Below are 21,268 nucleotides of genomic sequence, written 5' to 3' on the forward strand. Positions count from 1 at the left end.
AAAGAAAAATGAAAAGAGACCAATGAGGAAAAAAACCCAAACAATTGGTATCAATGATTCAATATCACTAAGGTAAAAACTTTGATCTAATTAAATGATAGCAATGGCCCCCAATCCTCTCTTTCTTCTTGGGTATTCATACAAATTTACATGGAGGTGTTATTTCAGATTAAAGTCAATTAAAAAAAGCATTCTGCAACTTTTAGTCCAGAAGGTAAAAGTATAATCAGAGACTAGGAAGAAATGCTTCAGCAAAGGCAGGGGAAAAGCACATGGCTCTGTATGTATATCTTTAAAATACCTTTAAAAAAGAACCATAATGTGTCTTTCCTTTTCTAAATGTGAATAGGCTCAAGTTCCCCTTGCCAAAATGACAGATTATGAAACAGTCCTGGAAAAAGGCCCACTAGAGACAAGCAAGACAAAAGGGTCTGGAGGCTCTGGGTGGGGAACTGTATTTGTCTTATGAATAAAATGAAGTACTTTGTGAAGGGGAGAGGAGTTATGAAGGTTACTATATTCTGATATAGAACAAGGCATAGGAACTAGTAGGATGAGGAAATGGATGAATGATCTATGGTCAGTCTGAATGGCTGCTTTGTAGCCTAAGCCGCACAGCCAAATTAGTCAGAAGTGAGGGACAGGTTTCCCATAATTCTTTGGTGGGAAGCCAGCAACGCACAGTAAGGAAACAGTAAAACCAGAAATTCCTATATTGGCACCTCTTTTCATTACAAGACTTGGTTGGAAAAAAGTATATTCAGATGTGTGGGTTAAAAAACATATATTAACATTTCATCATATTATAAATCCAAGCAGCTGGCAGATTTTAGATTAGAGAAAAAGACTTACATGGCTGTAACCAGAATAGGTCCGTTTCTTCATTCCCTGTCATTATAATCTGTATTACTGTAAACTCTCTACCTTCCCTCAATGTAGGTACCAATATTTTTACAACATATTTCAAACCAAATTTCCAAATTTCTTTCCTAGAAAGTGTGTTTATAAATTTTTTCCCCTAATGGCAAGTTTAATGGAGAAATGTGATGTTCTAATGTCAAGGTACGGCCAGGAAACAGTACTCATTGTGCACCAAATCCCCCTCTTCAGTTGAAATTGATGTTACTTTAATTGCTTCAACTTTAATTAGTTTCAACTTAGATATATCAAATAGTATGCAGATTTCTGAAAATTAATATTGTGTTCTTTCTTACACACACAGGTTTAATATATATTTTGCAGGGGCTTGTAGAATTAACATATATGCAGGCAACTAACTGTCATGAGAAAAGTAAAAAAGTAGGAGTCCTGTAATATTCATGAAAATTAATAGTACCTACCAGTTTTTTAGTTTATATTTTTCATTTTTAAATTTTTATTTAAAAATATATCTAATTAATGGTAATTTCAGATATAAATTATTGCCACCTCAGGGTACCCTAAGTTGCCTTTATTTTTCCATGCAAGATACCTTCAAAGCACAACACAGTTTATACAGGAATGAAAATAAGAATAACGAGGACAACAACTTACAGTTGCCTTGGCAGGTAGTCTGGCACTCTTCCAAATTCTTGAAGTTGTTCTGGTTTCCTAGGCACCCACCATACTTGAATACTTCACATATCTTTGTCTCTTTGTTATAGAAATACCTGGAAAAATAGCCTCGGCAGATTCCAGGGTCTTTCTCATGAAAGCAGAAGTTGGGCTTTTCTATGAACAATGGTAAGTGATGAACAGGGTGGGGAAGAAAAAAAAAAATCAACACACATTCCAAGACAACAATAGAACTGGAGATAGTTTATAAAATAAACCTGTAACTTTGGACTAAAGACCAACTGTAAAATAACTGCTGCTTTTGTTCTATATATAACACTGCAATATTATGCTGGAGCATTATAGGGACATTTTTATTGCTTTTTTTTCCTCTTTTCAAGTAGCCAGTAAATTATATCTTGGAAAATGAGGACTAATGATTCCTTTAAGTGTCCTCCTACACTGAAGCTCTAAAAAGAAAACCAGTTTTTACTCTGAATTAAAACAAGACTTGAATCTCAGCTGGATCATTTGAATCTAAGTACACATTCTTGTCATTTATGTAGTCGTTTCAGTCAATGTTAGCGTGAATTATACGGAAAGCAATGTTAAAATAGAAGGAAAAATAGTTTTAAAAATGGAACAGAAAAAAAATCTAACAACGGATTTTGTCTAGGACAGTCTACTGCTATAAAAGGATACAGGAAACTGGGAGACAGAACAGTTATTCTAACTATCATTTTTCAGTCCCAGTTTCTAGTTTGCAAACAGTAACTACAATATAAACCAAAAAAAGTTAACAAATGACTACTGTGCAATTTGACTGAATATGAAGGCATGATATCATGGCTTCTGGCAGAGAAGAATAACACGTAGCCATACAATAATCCCCAAATATCAATTTCTCACCATATTCAATTTTTTCTCAAAATTATATTCTTAAAAGAAAATAATGGAAACAATAATGAAATATATGGGGAGGTATTCTCAAATTCTTGCTAGTAGATACTTTGAAATATGATACTTGACTGAGCTGACTTTCAGAGAAAAGTGTTTTTAGCCATCATATAAGACAATCATATCAGATGTGACATATAAAGGCCTTCCTTACCTGTGAAACTTAATAAAATATTGAGACTAAAACAGTATGCAGGGGGCTACCATTTTAATAAAAATGACTATAGAACAATTACTTTGAAGGCCCTAACATTTTTGGAGCAGATTATGGAGCTGTAAAGTTGATCCTATTACATCTATTTTAGCCAAGTATCTATTAAAAATCATTGCTAGAACAAGAATATTATTAAATTCAATTGATGCACATCATATATTCATATAAAACATCATAATAGCTCATAATCAGTGTTTTTCCAAGAAATAATTGTCAATATCTTGTATTTCAAGTGTTATAAAGCTTCATGAACAGCAAAATGTCATTTTCAGAGACCCCATGTAAAATTAAACCATTAAAATGTTATTGCATAAAGTAACAAAATTAACTATTTTAAGCACTCCTGGATAGCTTAATTTTGATTTTTCACTACGAATTGCATTCTCTGCCAGTAAGTGTATGTATTCTACAGTTCAGATATGTCACGTTTCTTAGTATTCAAATGCAGCACCTATTGGTGTTCACAGATTTACAAAACTAAGTTCACATAGACAAACAACTATGAAAGGTATGGGCAAGGCATACAACATGCTTTCAGCTGAGAAGAGAAATGACACAGTTATGTAGACAGGTAGCAAGCAAGAATCTACCAGAGTGGTATCTATTCCATATACCATCTATTAGGAGCTCACAGACAACAGGAGCTACAGAAACAATTCTTTCATCAAACATTACATAATATTGTGAAATAACAGAAGATTATTAGATAGATATTAACTGAGAAAGGGAGGCAGATAACAATAAGGGTATGTAAAGTAGACTACAGGACTATGACTGATTCTTAAAAACAGCTGCTTTTCATTTAGAAAATCCTTATATTAAAATGGTTCTTGCAGAAAAAGGAAATTAAGTGCAAATAAGTTGAGCTCACAGCTAACTTTTATAGCCACTTTTGAAGAGAGAGGTCATGAAGGCAATATAATCCTAGCTATACAAACTAGTGTTATACTTCTAAATGCCACGTCTTTCTCTAGAGACTCAATATTCAAGACTATGTTACTGAAACAATAGTAAACATGTAATGATGTTGATGAGCTGAATTGAACAGGATATATTCTGTTTTGTCATTCAAAAATGAACTGGGGTCAGACTTTAAAGGAAGTAGTGCCAAATGTCTGCAGCATCTGTGGGAAATCAACTTTAGTAACTTCCATAGCATTGAATCACGATTTTTTTTTTTTTGTGCATTAAGAATGGAAAAGAGAGTAGACAACAGGAAAAGAAAACCAACGTCTCAGTATGAAAATATTCCAGAATATCATTCTGCAAAGATAAATGATTTAATTGGTCTATTTCAAAATGTATGTACAAATATTGGTATTTCTATGAGGAGTTAAACGCACACCAATTCAAGAGGAAGCAAATGGAAGGAAGGATAAGGGAAGGAGGGTAAGCAGAGAAAGAGAAGCTGACTTGTGAAGAAATTTACTCAAGTCTGTATTTGGGGAACTCCAGCTACCAGCACTGGGCCCAATCCAGATAAGTCTCTAATGTGGAAAGAGAGGGTGGGGTGGAATAAGTCTTCATAAACCCCGTTTAACTGTCAAATTTAAACATCCTTGTTAGGAACATAGGTTACCTCAATAGTCCAACAGCGTTTCAGACAAGTGATTCTCAGTGTTTAAGCATTGGCTATTTAGGAAGTTTGGGTATCAGCCATTTAAATTTCTGTAAACAGCCTGCCCCTTCAGGAGTGGGGAACTTGCCCCCTTGCTTAATGAGTAATTAGCGGATCTCCCCTAACCTCTGTTAGCTCTTACACAGGCAATGCTTGAAAATTTCTGTATCAGAGTGATTTTTTCCTATTTTTGCTAAACAGTGGAGGAAGCATTTAGATTATTCTCAAAACACATAATAAGAACTCCACATCATGGCTAATTATATAATGCTTGAATATCTGCAGAGTCCTTCTTTTCTCTTTATTGAAGAAAGAGGAAAGAAGTGTCATGATGTGTTTATTTTGGGGAGAAGAGATTGCAGCTACTATCTTCAGTGACCACAACTGTTCTCAAAGTCTTCGATGAATACAGAAGAAGAAGATTGGGAATAAGAACGCACTTTAGTCTGACATTCTTGTTTTTATTAGGAGATAGCTTGGAACAATACATAAAGAATTTATCAAAAGAAGCTAAATCCCTTATCGTTGTATAAAAGTCTTAGACCACTATGTAAACATAATTACCTTTCTTAATTTTTGCCAACATCATCTTCCGAGGCAATTCTGCAATATAAATAAAAAGAAAAGTATTTAGCAAAAGCAGACATTAAGTCTCACCTGTGATACCAGGATGCTTGGCAGTGACTATGAGCACTGAGGAGGAAGAATACAGCATCTCTTCCCCTTCTTTCTTCTCTTTATTAGAGAAGTAGCACAAAAGCTTGTTCTGGAAGACTGAATTATCATTTCCTTTGTATGAGAAGACCTGCTATATTGGAAACTTGAGGATATGGAAAGTACTGGAATCAAATTATGCTAATATTGAATTGAATAGAGAAATTCCTCTTCATGTTACTGGAACCAGGATCCTATATCATGTAATCTTACTCCTTAAAAGAGGAGTAATTAGCAGACTTAACCCAACTGCTGTAGCTACTGATCTAGTTAGCAATAAAGACATGAAGACCTTTCTCATGCTAATTCCCTTTGCTATGCTATGTGGTGTCTGAGTAAAGTGCTCACTATGCTGTTTATGATATTAAAGCCCATTCAACCAAGTATCTCCAACTATCTTTAGGGTAGTATAGACAACAAACTTGTTTGCACTGTTCTTTTAGTGCCTTATCAGCAGTGATTATTTGTATTGTCATTTCTATTGTCATTTTTAATAGAGGAGCCTGGGTTTTTTTATACTGGCTCAAGAAGCTGGATATCTGAATTCAACCCCACATTCCTTTTCAGCAATTGAAAACAAACCTTCTTCCCCTTCTAGGAGACTGCCTAATCATAAAACTACAAAGGAGTCCAAGGGGAGACTGGCTCAGCCAATGTGTAATAAAGGCTGAAAATTTTTCAGTGGCTGAGAGAGAGAGAAAAGTGGCCAAGGATAGATTATATATTTTCTATTACAGAGATATTTTGCAAGGCACATGAAATAGTAGTTTCTGGACTTCACCTAAGTCATCTTAATTGCATTGCTTCATAATTCTTGTTTTGTACTTGTGCTTCTCTTAATGGCATTATAAAATGCTAGTTTCTCTAAAACTCTTCTTTGCCTACTGACCTCTTGCATCTGAGAGAAGGGATAGAGTGGTACAGCTAAGGCTTTGCTTGAAGTTTTCTGCTGGAAAGCAAATGCAGTTTTATTTTGCATTCTGCTCTGTCAGGCAATCAAACATATTATAATGAAGCAATACATTTGCCTGACCCTGGCCACCTTACTTAGCTACCGCAGCCCCCCTTAAGAAGATACCAATTCCCTATAGTACATGCCAAGAGTAGCAGTTCAGTAGCAGAAGCATATTACAACTACTTTCTACTGCTGATGGCTCTTCTTGCTTCAGTGGATACATGTCTTCCAGAGACCTGCTCATAAAGCCTCAGTGTAACCCACGGTCTAGCCGTCTTTGAAACATGAAATGAAAGCAAATTCAAAGGCAAGTATAGATTTTACTCTACAAATCACATGCATTAGTCTCTCATGCCATGTTTCCCAGAAGGCCTCTGTAAGTCATACACCTAAAGGACATCACTACTCTCTCTGTGACTTTGTGTGTGAGATACAGTTGCTCTGCCCAGCTGGCGAGGGTGGGGGATACAGGAGTGCTGTGCTCTAACTCCGCTTGGAGGTACACACTACTAGCAAGACCTCAGACTGAAAACAATTCCTGCTGGAAAGTAGAGTTGCTGCTGTGCCCTTCCTTGTTATGGAAGCAGTAACAGAAGATACTTGAGCCATTTGCATCCTCACCTTTTCCGTAATTTCTAATTTTAATAGGGTCTGCCCCCCCCACTATTTATAACAATCTCTTCTCAGTCCAGAAAGGAAATGAATATTATCAGTTTATTCTCCACTCATATTCCAGAGCAAGTGTTTCTAAGTGATATACCCTCCGCGGCTCCTATTTTAAGAGGAGCTGCTGCTAACTAAGAAGCTTTTAGCATTAGCTGTACTGCCCTTGTGTGCCATAATCCTACCACATTTTTTTCTTTTTTTTCTGGAAATATGGCCTGTGTTATATTTTCAAAGTAACTCTATCAGGTGGAAATTCTGTCATGATACATTTTCCTTCAATCTCTCGGACAATTCAACTGGCATCCTTAACAAAAATATTATTTAAAGACATGACATGCACTTTAGAGTGATGTATGATTTGTCTGACCATCTTTCCAGTGCTTCCTATTAGTAGGAGGCTGTACCTTCAGCATTTAAACCCATGACCTAAACCATGGACACTCACATCAGGCCATTTCACTAATTTCACTCAGCTGTCCCCTTCAGGCCAAAATCAGCAATCATACTTTAGCATAAGATCTCTACTCTTCTGGCACAGAACGGGAAGAATTAATTGTGAGTTTATACAGGCCTAGAATGTTTTAATCTTACTACCATGTCAACAGTGTCCTTTTGCTTCTGGTTTCAGTCAAAAAGCCAAATCCACAGCTGAGTTAATTTCTTCTTTGTAAACAAACTGTATTTCTGAGTAGAACTGCTGGGTAAATAGCAGACATTAGAATTGCTGTCATGTCCAGAACCTTTTTTCAGCAGGTATTTTCCCCATGTTAGAAGCTTAAGTAGCCTAAGATATATATTCATTGCCTTGAAAATTAGGACCTTTGTGCCAGTGACATTTGTGATTCTACTCATATCTAGTAAACAATGAAGCATATAGGCAAACTCCTCTTAAAAGTAATTTTTTCTTCCCTGAGATGGTATCAGGCACATGAAAGAAAAAATGCAGCTGATTTCTAGGAGCCTTTAGTCCGAACTATGCATCTGAAACACTGCCTTAGAGAGTCTTGGAGTGGCCAACTTGTAGTTGGGCTCTCTGAACTCTCTTGTACTAACTTCAGTGAGTTCTGGGAATTACTCATTTCTGTCTTTGATGACTTATTCATTCAAAAATTTTAAAATGTTGTTCTGATTTAAGGAGCCTGGCAATTCACTCATGTTGCCTCATTTATTCTTGTATTTGTGCTTAATATTGGAAAATCAGACACTTTGACTATTCACATTATTTCTTCTGAATTTGTATATATATTACATAACTTCCCTTTACCTTATTTTTAGCAATCTTGACCTTCATATTCTTCACAGTTATAATTGTATGAGTATCTCTTAGATTTTTCTTTATTTTTAAGCATTTTCCTGTCACTCATACTGTCTTTTCAATCTGATTTCTACAGTTACTAAACAGTGATTTTCCTGCTGTAATAAATACTGGAAATATTAAGACAAATATAACCATATACTACAAGACTGCACAGACAGAGCCAGATTTAACAAATAGAACCTACTGAATTTTATTTTTATTACTGAATTAAAGTTGGCAAAAGTGGATTAACTTATTAGTTTACTTTATTTTATGGCTGATGGTCGACAGCATACTGTGTGTGCCACCAAACCATTTTATCTGCTGTTATTCATTCAGAGAATACAGAAATAATGAGCCTTCATTGCTCCAGTTCCTCACAGCAGATTCCACACTTGCAGTCTTGGATTACTGTTAGGCATACACCAAATACTGTACTTGAGCTAAGTACCAAGATGTAGACACTAAGCCAGTTCTCATTTTAAATAACTTTCGGTTTTATTCTATGGAGTTATGCCAATTATATGCCAGTACCGGATTTGGCCCAGAAAATCTGTTCCAGATATTGATCCAACATATATGTCAGAATCAAAATAACAGTATTAGACAAAATAGTAACATGAGATTGAAGAAATAATTTTATAGATCTTCACTCATGGCACCTGATCATGACTTTTGGACACTTTTCATTCCAAATTCTGTATCTATCAACCCTGCCTTTTTCAGTTTAGCCCTCTGTCTTAGCCTTTAAACTGGAATTTAGGACAAGCACTCCAAATTACCAGGAAGTCACACAGATGAGATACTGGCAGCTGCAGTCCTGCAAACAACCCCGCCTCAAGCATGGCAAAAATGCTGTGGGTCCAGCTGAAACCCAAAACCAGACACCAGATGTAAAGTACCAAAAGCCAGCCTGGTGACAGAAAAAGAAGCGCTATCTTCACATCCTAGATCCCAGGTCTTTCTGACACTGAATGCTAATCAAGAAAAATAACTTTCCATTTTTTATCTTGAAAGATTGTATTCATTAAACCTTGTGGAGTCATAACTAGGAACAGATTAATCACAGTTTTCTAAACAAAACACTATAGAAGTGAAGAAAATGCCTTTTAAGGAAGGTTGTTCTCTTGGAATGACATTGCCAGCATTCATTTTTTAAACTTATATGTACGTATTAACTATGGAGTTCAGCAGCAGGTTTCATTAATTTCTGTGCTGAAAATTTACTAAATATGGAAAGAAACTTTTACGCTGGTTGTCCATAGGGGTAAAAAAAAAACCAAAATCAGTTAAATCCATGATACAAGCTTATGACTCATGGAAGCCATATGACAAAGGGAGAATTTTAAGTCTAGAAAGGCCACTTGTGAGAAAAACAGAGAATTACTATGCAAAATATTAATGCCACAATTTGAATAATTTTTAACACCTTAAAATTATATTAATCTGTCTTGAATGCTCACAAAAATATCATCATTCAATTCCGATAGAGATACATCTTCTGGATAACCATACGGAACAAGTAATATTAACTAATACTTCAAAAATTTGCCCAGGCTGGGTTAAGTAGAGGAAGGACATCAGTTTCTTTAGCCACAAACCTTTACGGTGGTGATGATTACCAAACGCTAAATATAAGTCTTTCATACCCGGTTTGGTAGGTAGCAACCTTCAGCCCAAATTGGAAGCAAGACCAACTCCTGCCTTTTAAGTCTCAAGCACTACATCCCTACCTTCTCTACTAACAAGCACTGAAACCGACATATTCTGGTTGGAAAAAATGACCCAGATATAGAGATATCAGAATTATCACTTAGGCCTTGATACAAGAAATCTGAAATCTGTTACTGATAATAAGCTGTCCCGAACAGGATGAACAGCTAGAACTTTTGCTAGGACCATTTGTAGAAACGAAAGAACAAAACATCAGAGGTAGAAAAGGAGCAAAATGTCATTTTTGTGTTAGTTTTGTATACTGGTTAAGCACAGCCCTCATCTTCCATTCCTCTGTAATGCATTTCTGCTTTGTTTGATTTTCTGCGAAGAACTGTCACCTGCTCCTATCCAGTAGTTTCTTATGAAGATTTAAAAACATAATACTTGAATTCTGTTTTACTTTTGTATCTATTTTTTTTACTCAGGTATGAAGAATCCAAGACACAACTGGTATAGTCTGGTGAAAGAACAATATTGTAAACAGCTTTTATCCTAACTGATTTCTAAAGAAACAAATACAGGTACATGAGCACCAAAATAGTAATCTGCACTTCTAGTAGTATCTGAGACTTCAACATGAAAAGAAACTCAGTCGCTGATGTAAAGGTTCTTTCCCTTCTCAGTCAGTTCAGTAAGAGTTGGCTTAAGACCCATTTCAGATCCAAGTAGGACAGAGTTTCATTGACTTTCTGTGCTTGCATTTAGGGCAAGATGTTTATATTCAGGAAGATGCTTTTCTCTATGTCATCTTTTTTTGACTTGAAATGCTAGATTATGTTATTTAGTAACTAAGGAACTACGATTTCCATATAATTTTTCCTCAGTGGGATGTCATTTCAAGGTATACCTTATTTTAATATCATTAGCACTACATTTATCCATATATGACTTCTGAAAACAGAGCGAGACTGCCACTTCTTCCCGAGAACATATCTGGTCTCTCAGGCTCATTAGTGGATCTTGCCAGAAGCTATCAAAAGATAAGTTTCAAATTAATCCTTAGAGTAAAATGCACTGAAAAACTGCCATTCCCTTAAAGAACAGATTGATCTGATCTTTTTCACTTCGACAAGTTGTTAGAGAAATTTCGTAGTGTTTTTTCCATCCTGATAAGAGATAGTTTTATAAGCATGCAATTTTTTGAAAGCAAAACATCATTGATTAGAAAAATAACTGAAATCTGCTTTCATTCTAAAATTTAAGGTTCATATTTGCATTTATTCTTTCTTTTTTCCTTTTGAGTGCATTGTCTGTAGTGCCAGGTACAATAACAAAAATGCATGGTGGTGCCAGCAGATCAGAAAATAGGTGTGAATGGTAAATAATGCCTTGACTTAGTATTTAGTGAGTAAATAAAATGCATGCAGTCTCCTCGCTGGAAAGATCAAAGGGATCAAGACCAGGGATACTTTTTAGGAAGGATGGGTTTTCCTCTGTTAGCTGTTCTTCCAATATTTCTAACCAGTGAGACTTTGTGCTCACGTACAACACTTGAGATTAAATTTTGCTATTATTTCTACATACAGTCCCATTGAGGCCTTGTTCGACTCAGCCACACTATTACTTTGTGTATGTAAGAAAGAAACCCTGCTTTACTCTGTAAATCATAAACACCATTGGAAATCATCATACTAGAATGTATAATAAACGCATATACTCACTTATTATTTCCCTTGCTGTGGCTGGACTGGATACAGAGGGAGAAAAGTCTGAGTCAAAGAACTGAATTACAGACTTTAGAAATTAGGAAGGCCTATGCTGGACAATGACATGTGTTGCTGTTGCATTGGTTTGTATTCAAACAAATTGTTCTATTACATAAACACATCTGCAAGGAAACATCAGCTACCTATATGGGTAGCTGAAAAGTAGCATAAGGAAACAGAACCTGCAAAAACTTTTTAGCAATTTTTCCTTTCATTTTAAACACCTGTAACTATTTGAAAAACTTGATCAACCTTGTGGAAGTGTAAATAGGTATTAAGACTATATAATATAGTATCAAGACTATATAGGTCATACAGACAGGAGAGAAGTGATTATACCTACTGGTCAAGTAAATGCCAGACACCCTGAGCTGTACTCCCTCCTCTGATTGTAACACAATCTATGGACTTCACTTATTTTTCTGTTACCTTACCACCTTTCTTTTTCTGTCAGTAAAAGGGAAGATAATAAATTGCTTATTTACAGTACCTGGCTTATTGGTATGATCAGTTAATGTTTGCAGATTCTGAGGATTAGAAGCATTATAACTAAAAAACATTATTAAAATATTACTTAGGGTAATGTGCACATCAGCCCTAGCCATTACTCTGACACTGGAATGGGAGACAGATACTTACGTTGATGTTTAGCATAAACTTAGTGACACGATTCACAGTAATTTTAATTAGGAAATACAGATGTGTTGTGAAACAGACAATGTAACAGATTTAAGGCCTGGTCTAAATACTACATAGATGTGAATTCTGGAAGGGATGGGAGATGGCTAACATTTACATCTATTACAGACAAAGCACAATGCTATAAATCAGCTTGTCTTATATATATAGTCCATTTGGGTCAAAAAACCCAAAAAGGAGCTTCTGAAATCAATTTTCTAATCCGAGATTTCTGGAAGTATTCTTTTTGTAACATATATAAATTTGCTGTGCTTGAAAGTGACCTAAGCTAGTCCTAGGAGGTACAAAATTTATATCCTGCAAACCAACTCAGTGTCTGTAGGACATCAGCGGATTGCAAATTTTATGGAAAGGCCCAGGGCTAGAATAAATTATGAAAACAGGGCAAACAAAGTGACACCTACAGAGATCTGCATAGCAGTAGGGTGCTATCAGGGTACATCTCTAATAGGCAGAAGAGATTAACAGTTTTCTTCTGATTTTGTTGCCCATCCTCAGAATAACCTGTAAACTGTTCTCTAGTGCAGGATTGCCCAGCATCACTCTCTTGAGCTCAGTAACACTTAATGACATATTTTGCTGCTGGGCATATGTGACTGAAAAGTACCTTTGATTGAGAATGAATCCTTCTATCTTACCTCAAAGTCTAAATAAACGGACATCCAATACATGAATTCACTTGAGAAAAAAAACACATAGTTGGTATAATACCTGAAAGTTATCACACACCTTTGAGGAGCTCTTTATTCTGGAATTTTCTTTCTATTTCTATTGCCCCCCTTCAGTACCTCCCTCACTATCACTTCCTGTTTACACAGCCAGACACATTCCATTTAATTCCCATGAAAGCAAGATCCGTATTAGGTATCCAGAGGAAACTCTCAATAAGATCTGAGTTCCTTCAGTCTCTAAAAATATGAACTTGTCAAATTTCTAGCTCCACTGGCATTAACTTCCAATTTTAAGAGTCTTCTAACTTTCATTCACTCCTGTGAGGAACAGGAGTCGGTTATTTTCACAAGGCTGAAAGCCTTCGTTAATCACAAGGATCATTTTTAATAGCAAACCCAGCATTCCCGAAGCACCTTCTGCATATTCTGCTGTGTATCGTATTTTGGACCTCATTTTCCTCTTTCTAACGATCAAGTGATGAGGTTTCAACAAAACAGATCTTCTGTGACAAACAGCTATAACTCACATTTTTAATGAGAATTATTTACTACTGTAGTTCTAATTGTGTTGAATCATAGTGGATGTCCAAGATTTTGGACAGCTTCTATCAGCTTCTCACGTGAAGGAGAAACCTGGGATCAAAAATTGGGTTAGATACTCTGAAAGCAATAAAGAACATCTGTGCTGCCCACCAGCTTAGCCCAGTCTCAAAATCAATTTGAGTTTAAGAACTCATTCAAAACAGGACTCTAGCTGGAAAATAAGCTTTCTTGCATTGGTCTCTCTATTCCACAGGTCCACTAAAAAAAGTCATACTTATCCTTCCAATTCCTGTATGTTTGCTTGCACAATGTAAAATAATTCAGATGAATACAACATAGTATAATACCTGGGAACATAATTAGAGGCATCACATTACTGTATTTATAGGAACTGAAGAAGGCTTCTACTTCCAAAATCTATATGGTTTGTAGATGAGAAATAACAGATGCAAATGAAGAACTAATAGAAGGATAAGAGAATGGGTACTGGCCTGTTACCACACAGTTCTGCTGACATTCTTCCAGTGTTAGAAAGTTGTTCTCATTGCCATGGCATCCACCATATTCAAATATTTCACACTCACGGCTTTGAATATTGAAGTAATAGCGCATGTGGATTGCTTTGCATGGACCTTCATCTGCTTTCATGGCACAGACTGAATGCCCTAGTTTCAGTGGTGGCAAAGCAGCACCTGTAATACAGAGAAGTAGAATAACTGTAATTAAGTTAATTTGCTTCTCTGCACAGCATAACTTCAAAATGAGATTGCTTGCGTCTTCTGCTAGAGGCACTGCATGACATCTGGCTGTAAAGCTCTGAACACACTAAACATAGATGTAAAAAGAAAATAATAACCTGCATTGGATCACAAATGCCATTCAATCAAACCAAATGTGCGGTTTCAATTTTCAACGAAAACAGCTCATATTATAAACTTTAACTCCTCATCATAAATCTCTAAATAGCTATGGATAGTGTCTTATTCACAGGAGCTAGTGAGCAATTCTGAACAACAAATACATTGAGAAAATCCTAGTAGCTCCCGAAGACACAATGACTACCACTGCATAAGAAAAGACAGAAAGAGGGTTCCTTGTGCTTTCTTCCATGCACTTTTGATGGTGAACATGGCTCATAAAGACATCTCATAGCAAACAGTGTGGGATGAACTAAGCAAGACAGTCCTGCAGAGGGCACCATTCCCCTATCAGATTACACTTTACTGGTACATAAACAATTGAAAGGTCATCATACCGTCTTATTTTCTTTGATCACACTGTTCTTACATTAGAGCTTTCAAGAGCTAAGAAGTACACAACTAGAAAGTTAAGGTGAAAAGAAACTGTACCTTTTCAAATCGTGTTGTTTCTGTGTCTTTCAATATACCTTATTAGGTCAGGGAATGTTTTGTAAAAATTGTCTCATATATTGTGAAGAGTAACACTAGCAAAGTTTTACACTGTCAATGTCTATAAGGAAATTCTGACTGATGATCCAGTTTGTGATACTGTTCCCTTATCAACATACGGTTTAATATCTTTTCCTGTTTTGCTTTTCCAAGGAACTATTTTACCCTAGAGGATCTTGAAAGCTTTACAGAGCTTGCGTGCTTGCAATAGCAGCCAGAACAGACCTGAAATCGTTCATTCATTCTCCCAGAGCTAATCAGAACACTGATGCCTCGTAACATGTACAGGCAAAAGTATCTATCAGTGCTCTTTGCAGCGGCCCGGGAAACAGGATGAAAAAAAAAAAAAAAGGATGAGGACAAGAGTTTATATGATCTTTGCACAGCTTCCTACTACTAACTAGATTAAGTTTCCAGTTTTACTTAAAAGAATCCACAAAAATCAGGCTTTATGATATGGTAAAAAGGAAACTGGTATAACTACTACCTACCTGCTCTGTGGATATCTAATTTTAACATATAAAATTGGTCTTATATAATCTTTAAATGAAATGCACAGCTGAGATAAATCCTCATAAATACTGAGGTCAATGAAGTTTACTAGTTTTATTCCATTTGAGCCATTGATAACTATTAAACCTACAGAAGAGAAACAATTTTCAGCACTAAAATATTTTAATTCGTATCATTTAAATCCTTGAAAAATTAACAACCTTTATTACACAGCTACCATCAACACAAAATTGTACCATACAATTAGCTCTTCCAAAAATGGACAATTTGGTGTTAAAATACAGATTAAGAGGACTAATTTCAAAATTCTCATTAAATATTCAGTCCCTAAAATCGTTTGTGACTGTTCCTTCATGAGTGAAATTATATTTACAGATTTTGAAGTTAGGAAAATAGATTTGAAAAATTATTGAGAACTGTCTAATAGGAAATGTGGATGAATCAAAAGAAACATTTTAAAGATATGTTAGATTCAGTAAACTTCCTATGGAGCTCAGCTTGCCAAACAGATTTTTGAATTTTGTTTCTTGCCAGTTTCCTTATCTGGGTTTTCCTGAGTCCATGAAGAATTACAAGTCACAAGAGATTCCAAGTTGGACCTCAAAGGTCTAAAGTTCTCCAACAGGTTTGGGAATCCTTTGGAAGGGACTTTAAAAGGCTCAACTTGAAAAGCTGAGAGAATATTGCATTGCAAAATGAAACTTTGGAATTCCCCCACTCAGTAAAAGGGAAAAAACGGCTTCAAAACATTAAAGGTTTCAGTAACTTTACCAAACATTCAGAGCTCCACAGAAACAGATCTAACTCAGATGCGGTTGGGGTGAGGGCTGGCAGCTGGTTTATAAACATGCTATTTTCTTGGCACACAAGAAATGAGATCTACTTGACCTGTGTCAGTGACCCAGTTCAGTCTAGAAGAGGTTGTGAAAACTTACTAGGTTTCCTAACTACTGGAATTTCAGACATGGGGTTACGTCAGCTCATTTTGCTTGCTACATTATGCCACACCAATGTTGTGGGCTATCACAACAGAAAGAGTGTGCAAGCATAGTTGCAAACTACACAAAGATGATCAACAAACGGCTTAGTAGAGTTTATCTTAGGAACTTTCTGGTCTCAACTCCTCGCCTATTTCCCATCAAACCCACAGAACTAAACCATTGTTTTGCTTACCTCCTAAGGCCTTTCCTCTGCAGTCATAGTGACACTGTTACCACTGTCAGACACACTGACATCTGCCGCAAACATAATGACTATCTGTGTCACACTTCTTGGCAATCAGACATTTATTTTCTTAGGAATGCTAGCAAGTTACCATACTTTGACTAAAATATGTACCCTGTGAAACCCCCAGGGGCCAAACCCTCCAACTTTGAACAATAACTAAGTGACTGAAGAAAAAAGTCTCAAAGGGATTCATGGGAACTGAATCATTCTTGTGTCTGGGAACAGTGAAAGAATTCTTCCCTGTTATTTTACACCTGGGAACACTTAACTCATACAGATGATATAAAATTAGCTTTCCTTCTCAGATTAGAGCAGCTGATGAGAAGGAAAGCATGACTGTTTGGTCAGTAGATCTGCATGGACACAAATCTGCTTGTACTCACTTCACATGTGGAATTGTCCTGGTTTCAGCTGGGATAGAGTTAATTTTCTTCCTAGTAGCTGGTATAGTGCTGTGTTTTGGATTTAGGATGAGAATAATGATGACAACACACTGATGTTTTAGTTGTTGCTAAATAGTGCTTACACTAGTCAAGGACTTTGCAGCTTCCCATGCTCTACCAGGTGCACAAGAAGCTGGGAGAGGGCACAGCCAGGACAGCTGACCCAGACTGGCCAAAGGGCTATGCCATACCATATGACATCAGGCTCAGTACATAAACTGGTGGAGTTGGCCAGGGGGCAGAGATCGCTGCTCAGGGACAGGCTGGGCATCGGTCGTCAGGTGGTAAGCAATTGTATAGTGTATCACTTGCTTTGTATATTATTATCAGATTATTATTATTATTATTATTACTACTACTATTACTACTATTCTGTTTTATTTTACTTCAATTATTAAACTGTTATTATCTCAACCCATGAGTTTTCTCACTTTTACCCTTCCAGTTGTCCCCCACATCCCACTGGTGGGTGGGGAGTGAGCGAGCAGCTGTGTGCTTAGTTGCTGGCTGGGGTTAAACCACGACAGGAATATAGAAGCACAGAATCATAGAATGCTTTGGGATGGAAGAGACCTTTAAAGATCATCTAGTCCACCCCCCCTGCAATTGGCAGGGACATCTACAACTACATCAGGTTGCTCAGAGCCCCATCCAGCCTGGCCTTGAATGTTTCCAAGGATGGGGCATCTACCACCTCTCTGGGCGGTGTTTCCAGTGTTTCAGCACCCTCATTGTAAAAAATTTCTTCCTCAGATCTAGTCTGAATCTATCCCCTTTTAGTTTAAAACCATTACCCCTTGTCCTATCGCTACTGGCCCTGCTAAAAAGTCTGTCCCCATCTTTCTTATAAGCCCCCTTTAAGTATTGAAAGGCTGCAATAAGGTCTCCCCGCAGCCTTCTCTTCTCCAGGCTGAAGAACCCCAGCTCTTTCAGCCTTTCCTCATAGCAGAGGTGTTCCATCAGGGGTCCATACTGGGGCCAGTGCTGTTCAACATCTTCATCAATGACACAGCGGGATTGAGTGCACCCTCAGCAAGCTTGCAGATGACACCAACCTGAGTGGTGGAGTTGGCACGCCTGAGGGATGGGATGCCATCCAGAGGGACCTGGACAAGCTGGAGAAATGGGCCTGTGTGAACCTCATGAGGTTCAACAAGGACAAGTGCAAGGTCCTGCACCTGGGTCAGGGCAATCCCCAGTATCAATACAGGCTGGAGAATGAAGGGATTGAGAGCAGCCCTGAGGAGAAGGACTTGGGGGTACCAATAGATGAAAAGCTGGCCATGAGTTGACAATGTGCTCTCACAGCCCAGAAAGCCAACCATATCTTGGGCTGCATCAAAACAAATTCTTAGTATAAGGCCTCCTCCTCTGCTCTTGAACACTGGAAGAAATTGTTCCTACTACATATTAGGTCCTGTGTGAAGAGCACAGGATACAACACTTAGGGAAGATGTCTGTCAGGAAGGTCAGTGAATATTGTTCAGTAGAAACATGGGAAGTTAAAACTGGAAGGAATTTTAATGGAGTTTCTCATTCAAGTTTTGGTGTATTTCTAATGGTATAAACACCTTGAGATCTTTTCTGACAGATTGTTCTTAAAAAACTCCAGTGAAGTAAAATTTCCAGCAACCTGAAGCAGCCAGTTCCAGGATTTCACTACCCTTCTTGCAAGACAGGCCTTTTTTGCAATGTACAGCCTAAATATTCTTTATTACTTATTAAATAATTTTGTACTTCCTTCAGTGTATAGACAGAATAATTTATAACTATCCAGTCTTTCTTTTGGAACACTTTTGTCTCCTCTTAATTATCTCTATACTAAACAAACTCCCTTTTTCCATTCTTTTTATTTGCCTTGCTTTCTAACCCTCTTACAAATCTCCTTTGGATCTTTTCTTATTGGTCTGGATTACCGTTGAAGTGTGCTGCCCAGAGCTGGACATAATCTACCTGAGGCATTACTGGTGCCAAATAGAGTGGAATAATTATCCTTTGTTTTTTTCTTAATACATCACAGAATTACTTGCCTTTTTTTTTTTTACAACAACATTGCATTATTTTTGTAATACTCTGCAACTTCCACTTACTTTCCAGCAAATATAACCTTGTTATACAGGTGCTTCAACAGTTATTTTCCACCTTATATTTATGAATGCATTGACTCTCCTTCGTAAGTATAGCATGTTGCACTTGTTGTTTTAAAAAGAAAATTAGTTTAATCCTCCACATTGGATCTGGCCCTGTTGGATATTTATTACTCATCCAATTTAGGCATCTGGTCCAAATAAACTTAGAAAATCTATAGAATTATAGAACTGTGCTACCCTAGACCAAGAAAATTGAGTTTGTTTTGCTAGAAATACATTAAATAATGGTCACAGCTGATGCTCAGCATCCCACAGAAGTGATTACTTGACATACTAAAACCAAAATAAAGCAAAGCAAAACCTCCTCTCCTTCTCCCCCCTTCCTCGATTTTTTAATTCAATGACTTTATTACATCAGCTACATAGGTTTTCATAACAGAAGGCACTTAGTGTCTGCTGTTCTGTCTTAACAATCTTTCCACTCCATAGTTTCTGGTAAGTGTGAAGTAACGCTGATGAAATGGCTCACATTGAGCACGAGTTCAGTACAGATATTTTATGTCACTACCTTCTTCCTCCATTCCTTCAGTCTTCCTACTTTTGGCAACTGCCAGAAACAGGATACCAGCCAAGACTGTGCACATGGACCTTATATGATCAACGCAAAGCACTGTTATCACTTTACTAGTAAGCAATATAATATTACAAAACCAGAAGTGGTGAATAATGTCTCTAATCCTCTTATATGAACACAAGTGAAAACAATACTTTTTCCTCTGGCTTTAGGCATAATACAAGACTCTAACTTGACTTTGAGACTCTTAAGGATAATCTGCAGGGATATGTTAAAAATACATCCTTTTAATTAGAAAGTGAACTGACCTGTATTATACCTATGGCACGATAGATATGAAAGACAACAGTATTATTCCACAGTTGCTTTTCAGAACAGAACTATATAAATTAAATTGGGAAAATAAAACTTGGTCAGGTATATTTCTGACTTTTTATGTAAAATACTTTCTGGTTTTGTTTGCTTAGGTTATGGGTTCTCAACCTTATATGACTTTCTGTGGTTATCCTTAATTATAAAGATATGTTGTCATCTTTCCAGGCTTTCTTGTAATGTCTCCCTTTGATAAGTGATATCAATACTAAGCACCTTGTCACTAATGAATAGCTGTTTCTTCTCTCTCCATCTTTGTCACTTTGACAGCTTCCCACCCGCACACTGTTCAGTGCTCTTCCTACCCATGTGTTTCCTACCGTTTCTTTAAGCAGTCACACTTATTCTTGATAAACTTTCACATGCAAATAAGAAGCACATTCAACTTGTGAGTCATCTTCTTCAGGTTTTGAAACATCAACTAAAGTGCTCCCAACCGTATAAGGTATTACTGAACAATATACATAAACTAGTTATTTTTATATCTTTTATTTTTTTTATCACCCTTATTTATGGGTGGAAAAATGACAGTTTTTGCCAGAAGAGAACAAATTGAGAATCCTTTTTATCCCATTGGACTTGACTTGCAACCTTAATTATTACTGTAATTTAAATACTAATGGACAAACACCCCCCTCTTAGATTCACAAAGCACTTGTACCCAATGTGAGCCAAAAGTATGATGTAACAAATAATGGATGCTCCCAACTTATTTTATCCTTTAATACCTGAAATTTATTGAATTCTAGGGTAAAATATGTCAACGTTTTATAACTATCTAACTCAGAAAATAAATGCTATCAGTGAAATTCCAGCCTACAAAATTTCTACAGTTAAATTCACTGAGACTAGAATTTCACTCTTAAGAAACCACAAATATAATTTTAATTAGCAACAATCTAATAATTTTATAGAAACAGAGTACTGCAAAAATTTTTTTGTAAACACTGTAACTGAGTCTTCAGTAGTCACAAAAACAGGGTCCTAGTTTAATTTCTAAGCATCACATTGGATTGTTTTTCACTTTGGAATACAAGCCCAAAAATTCAGAACTCTTCCTCATACTAAATCAGTTACTGGTTATATAAAATTAAATGACCAGTTGTAGAATAATCAGTGATAAAGTAATGCCCAATAAAGACTATTTAATTTCCTTGAGATTATTTTCTTATTGTGTTTTATAAACCAAGAAAATAAACATAGGAAAAAAATTAATCCAGCACATTTCTTGTTCTGGTGACTAAGTGTGTTATTTTACCAAGCAAGACAATTTGGCTTTCATGAACTGCAAGCTTAGGCTAAGGATTTTTATAAAACTAAGAGTTTTATAAGGTAGAGCAAAGATAAATGT

The 21,268-nt window shown here is 36.5% G+C and overlaps 1 protein-coding gene across 11 annotated transcripts in view; it reads right to left on the minus strand.

The window, feature by feature from the left end:
* Window positions 1–21,268, minus strand: part of TFPI (tissue factor pathway inhibitor) — a 67,726-nt gene that overhangs the window by 8,888 nt on the left and 37,570 nt on the right. For all 11 annotated transcript variants that reach the window (XM_087732743.1, XM_087732744.1, XM_087732747.1 and 8 more), the window contains 3 exons: window positions 13,781–13,981; window positions 4,887–4,925; window positions 1,534–1,710 (listed from right to left, as the gene is read on the minus strand). In XM_087732743.1, coding sequence (XP_087588869.1) covers window positions 1,534–1,710; window positions 4,887–4,925; window positions 13,781–13,981 — 417 coding nt within the window. The remainder of the gene's footprint in view (window positions 1–1,533; window positions 1,711–4,886; window positions 4,926–13,780; window positions 13,982–21,268) is intronic.

The sequence above is a fragment of the Nipponia nippon genome, unplaced genomic scaffold (assembly GCF_047370975.1).
Source record: "Nipponia nippon isolate SJK-2023a ecotype South Korea unplaced genomic scaffold, ASM4737097v1 scaffold_5, whole genome shotgun sequence".
NCBI classification, from domain to species: Eukaryota; Metazoa; Chordata; class Aves; order Pelecaniformes; family Threskiornithidae; genus Nipponia; species Nipponia nippon.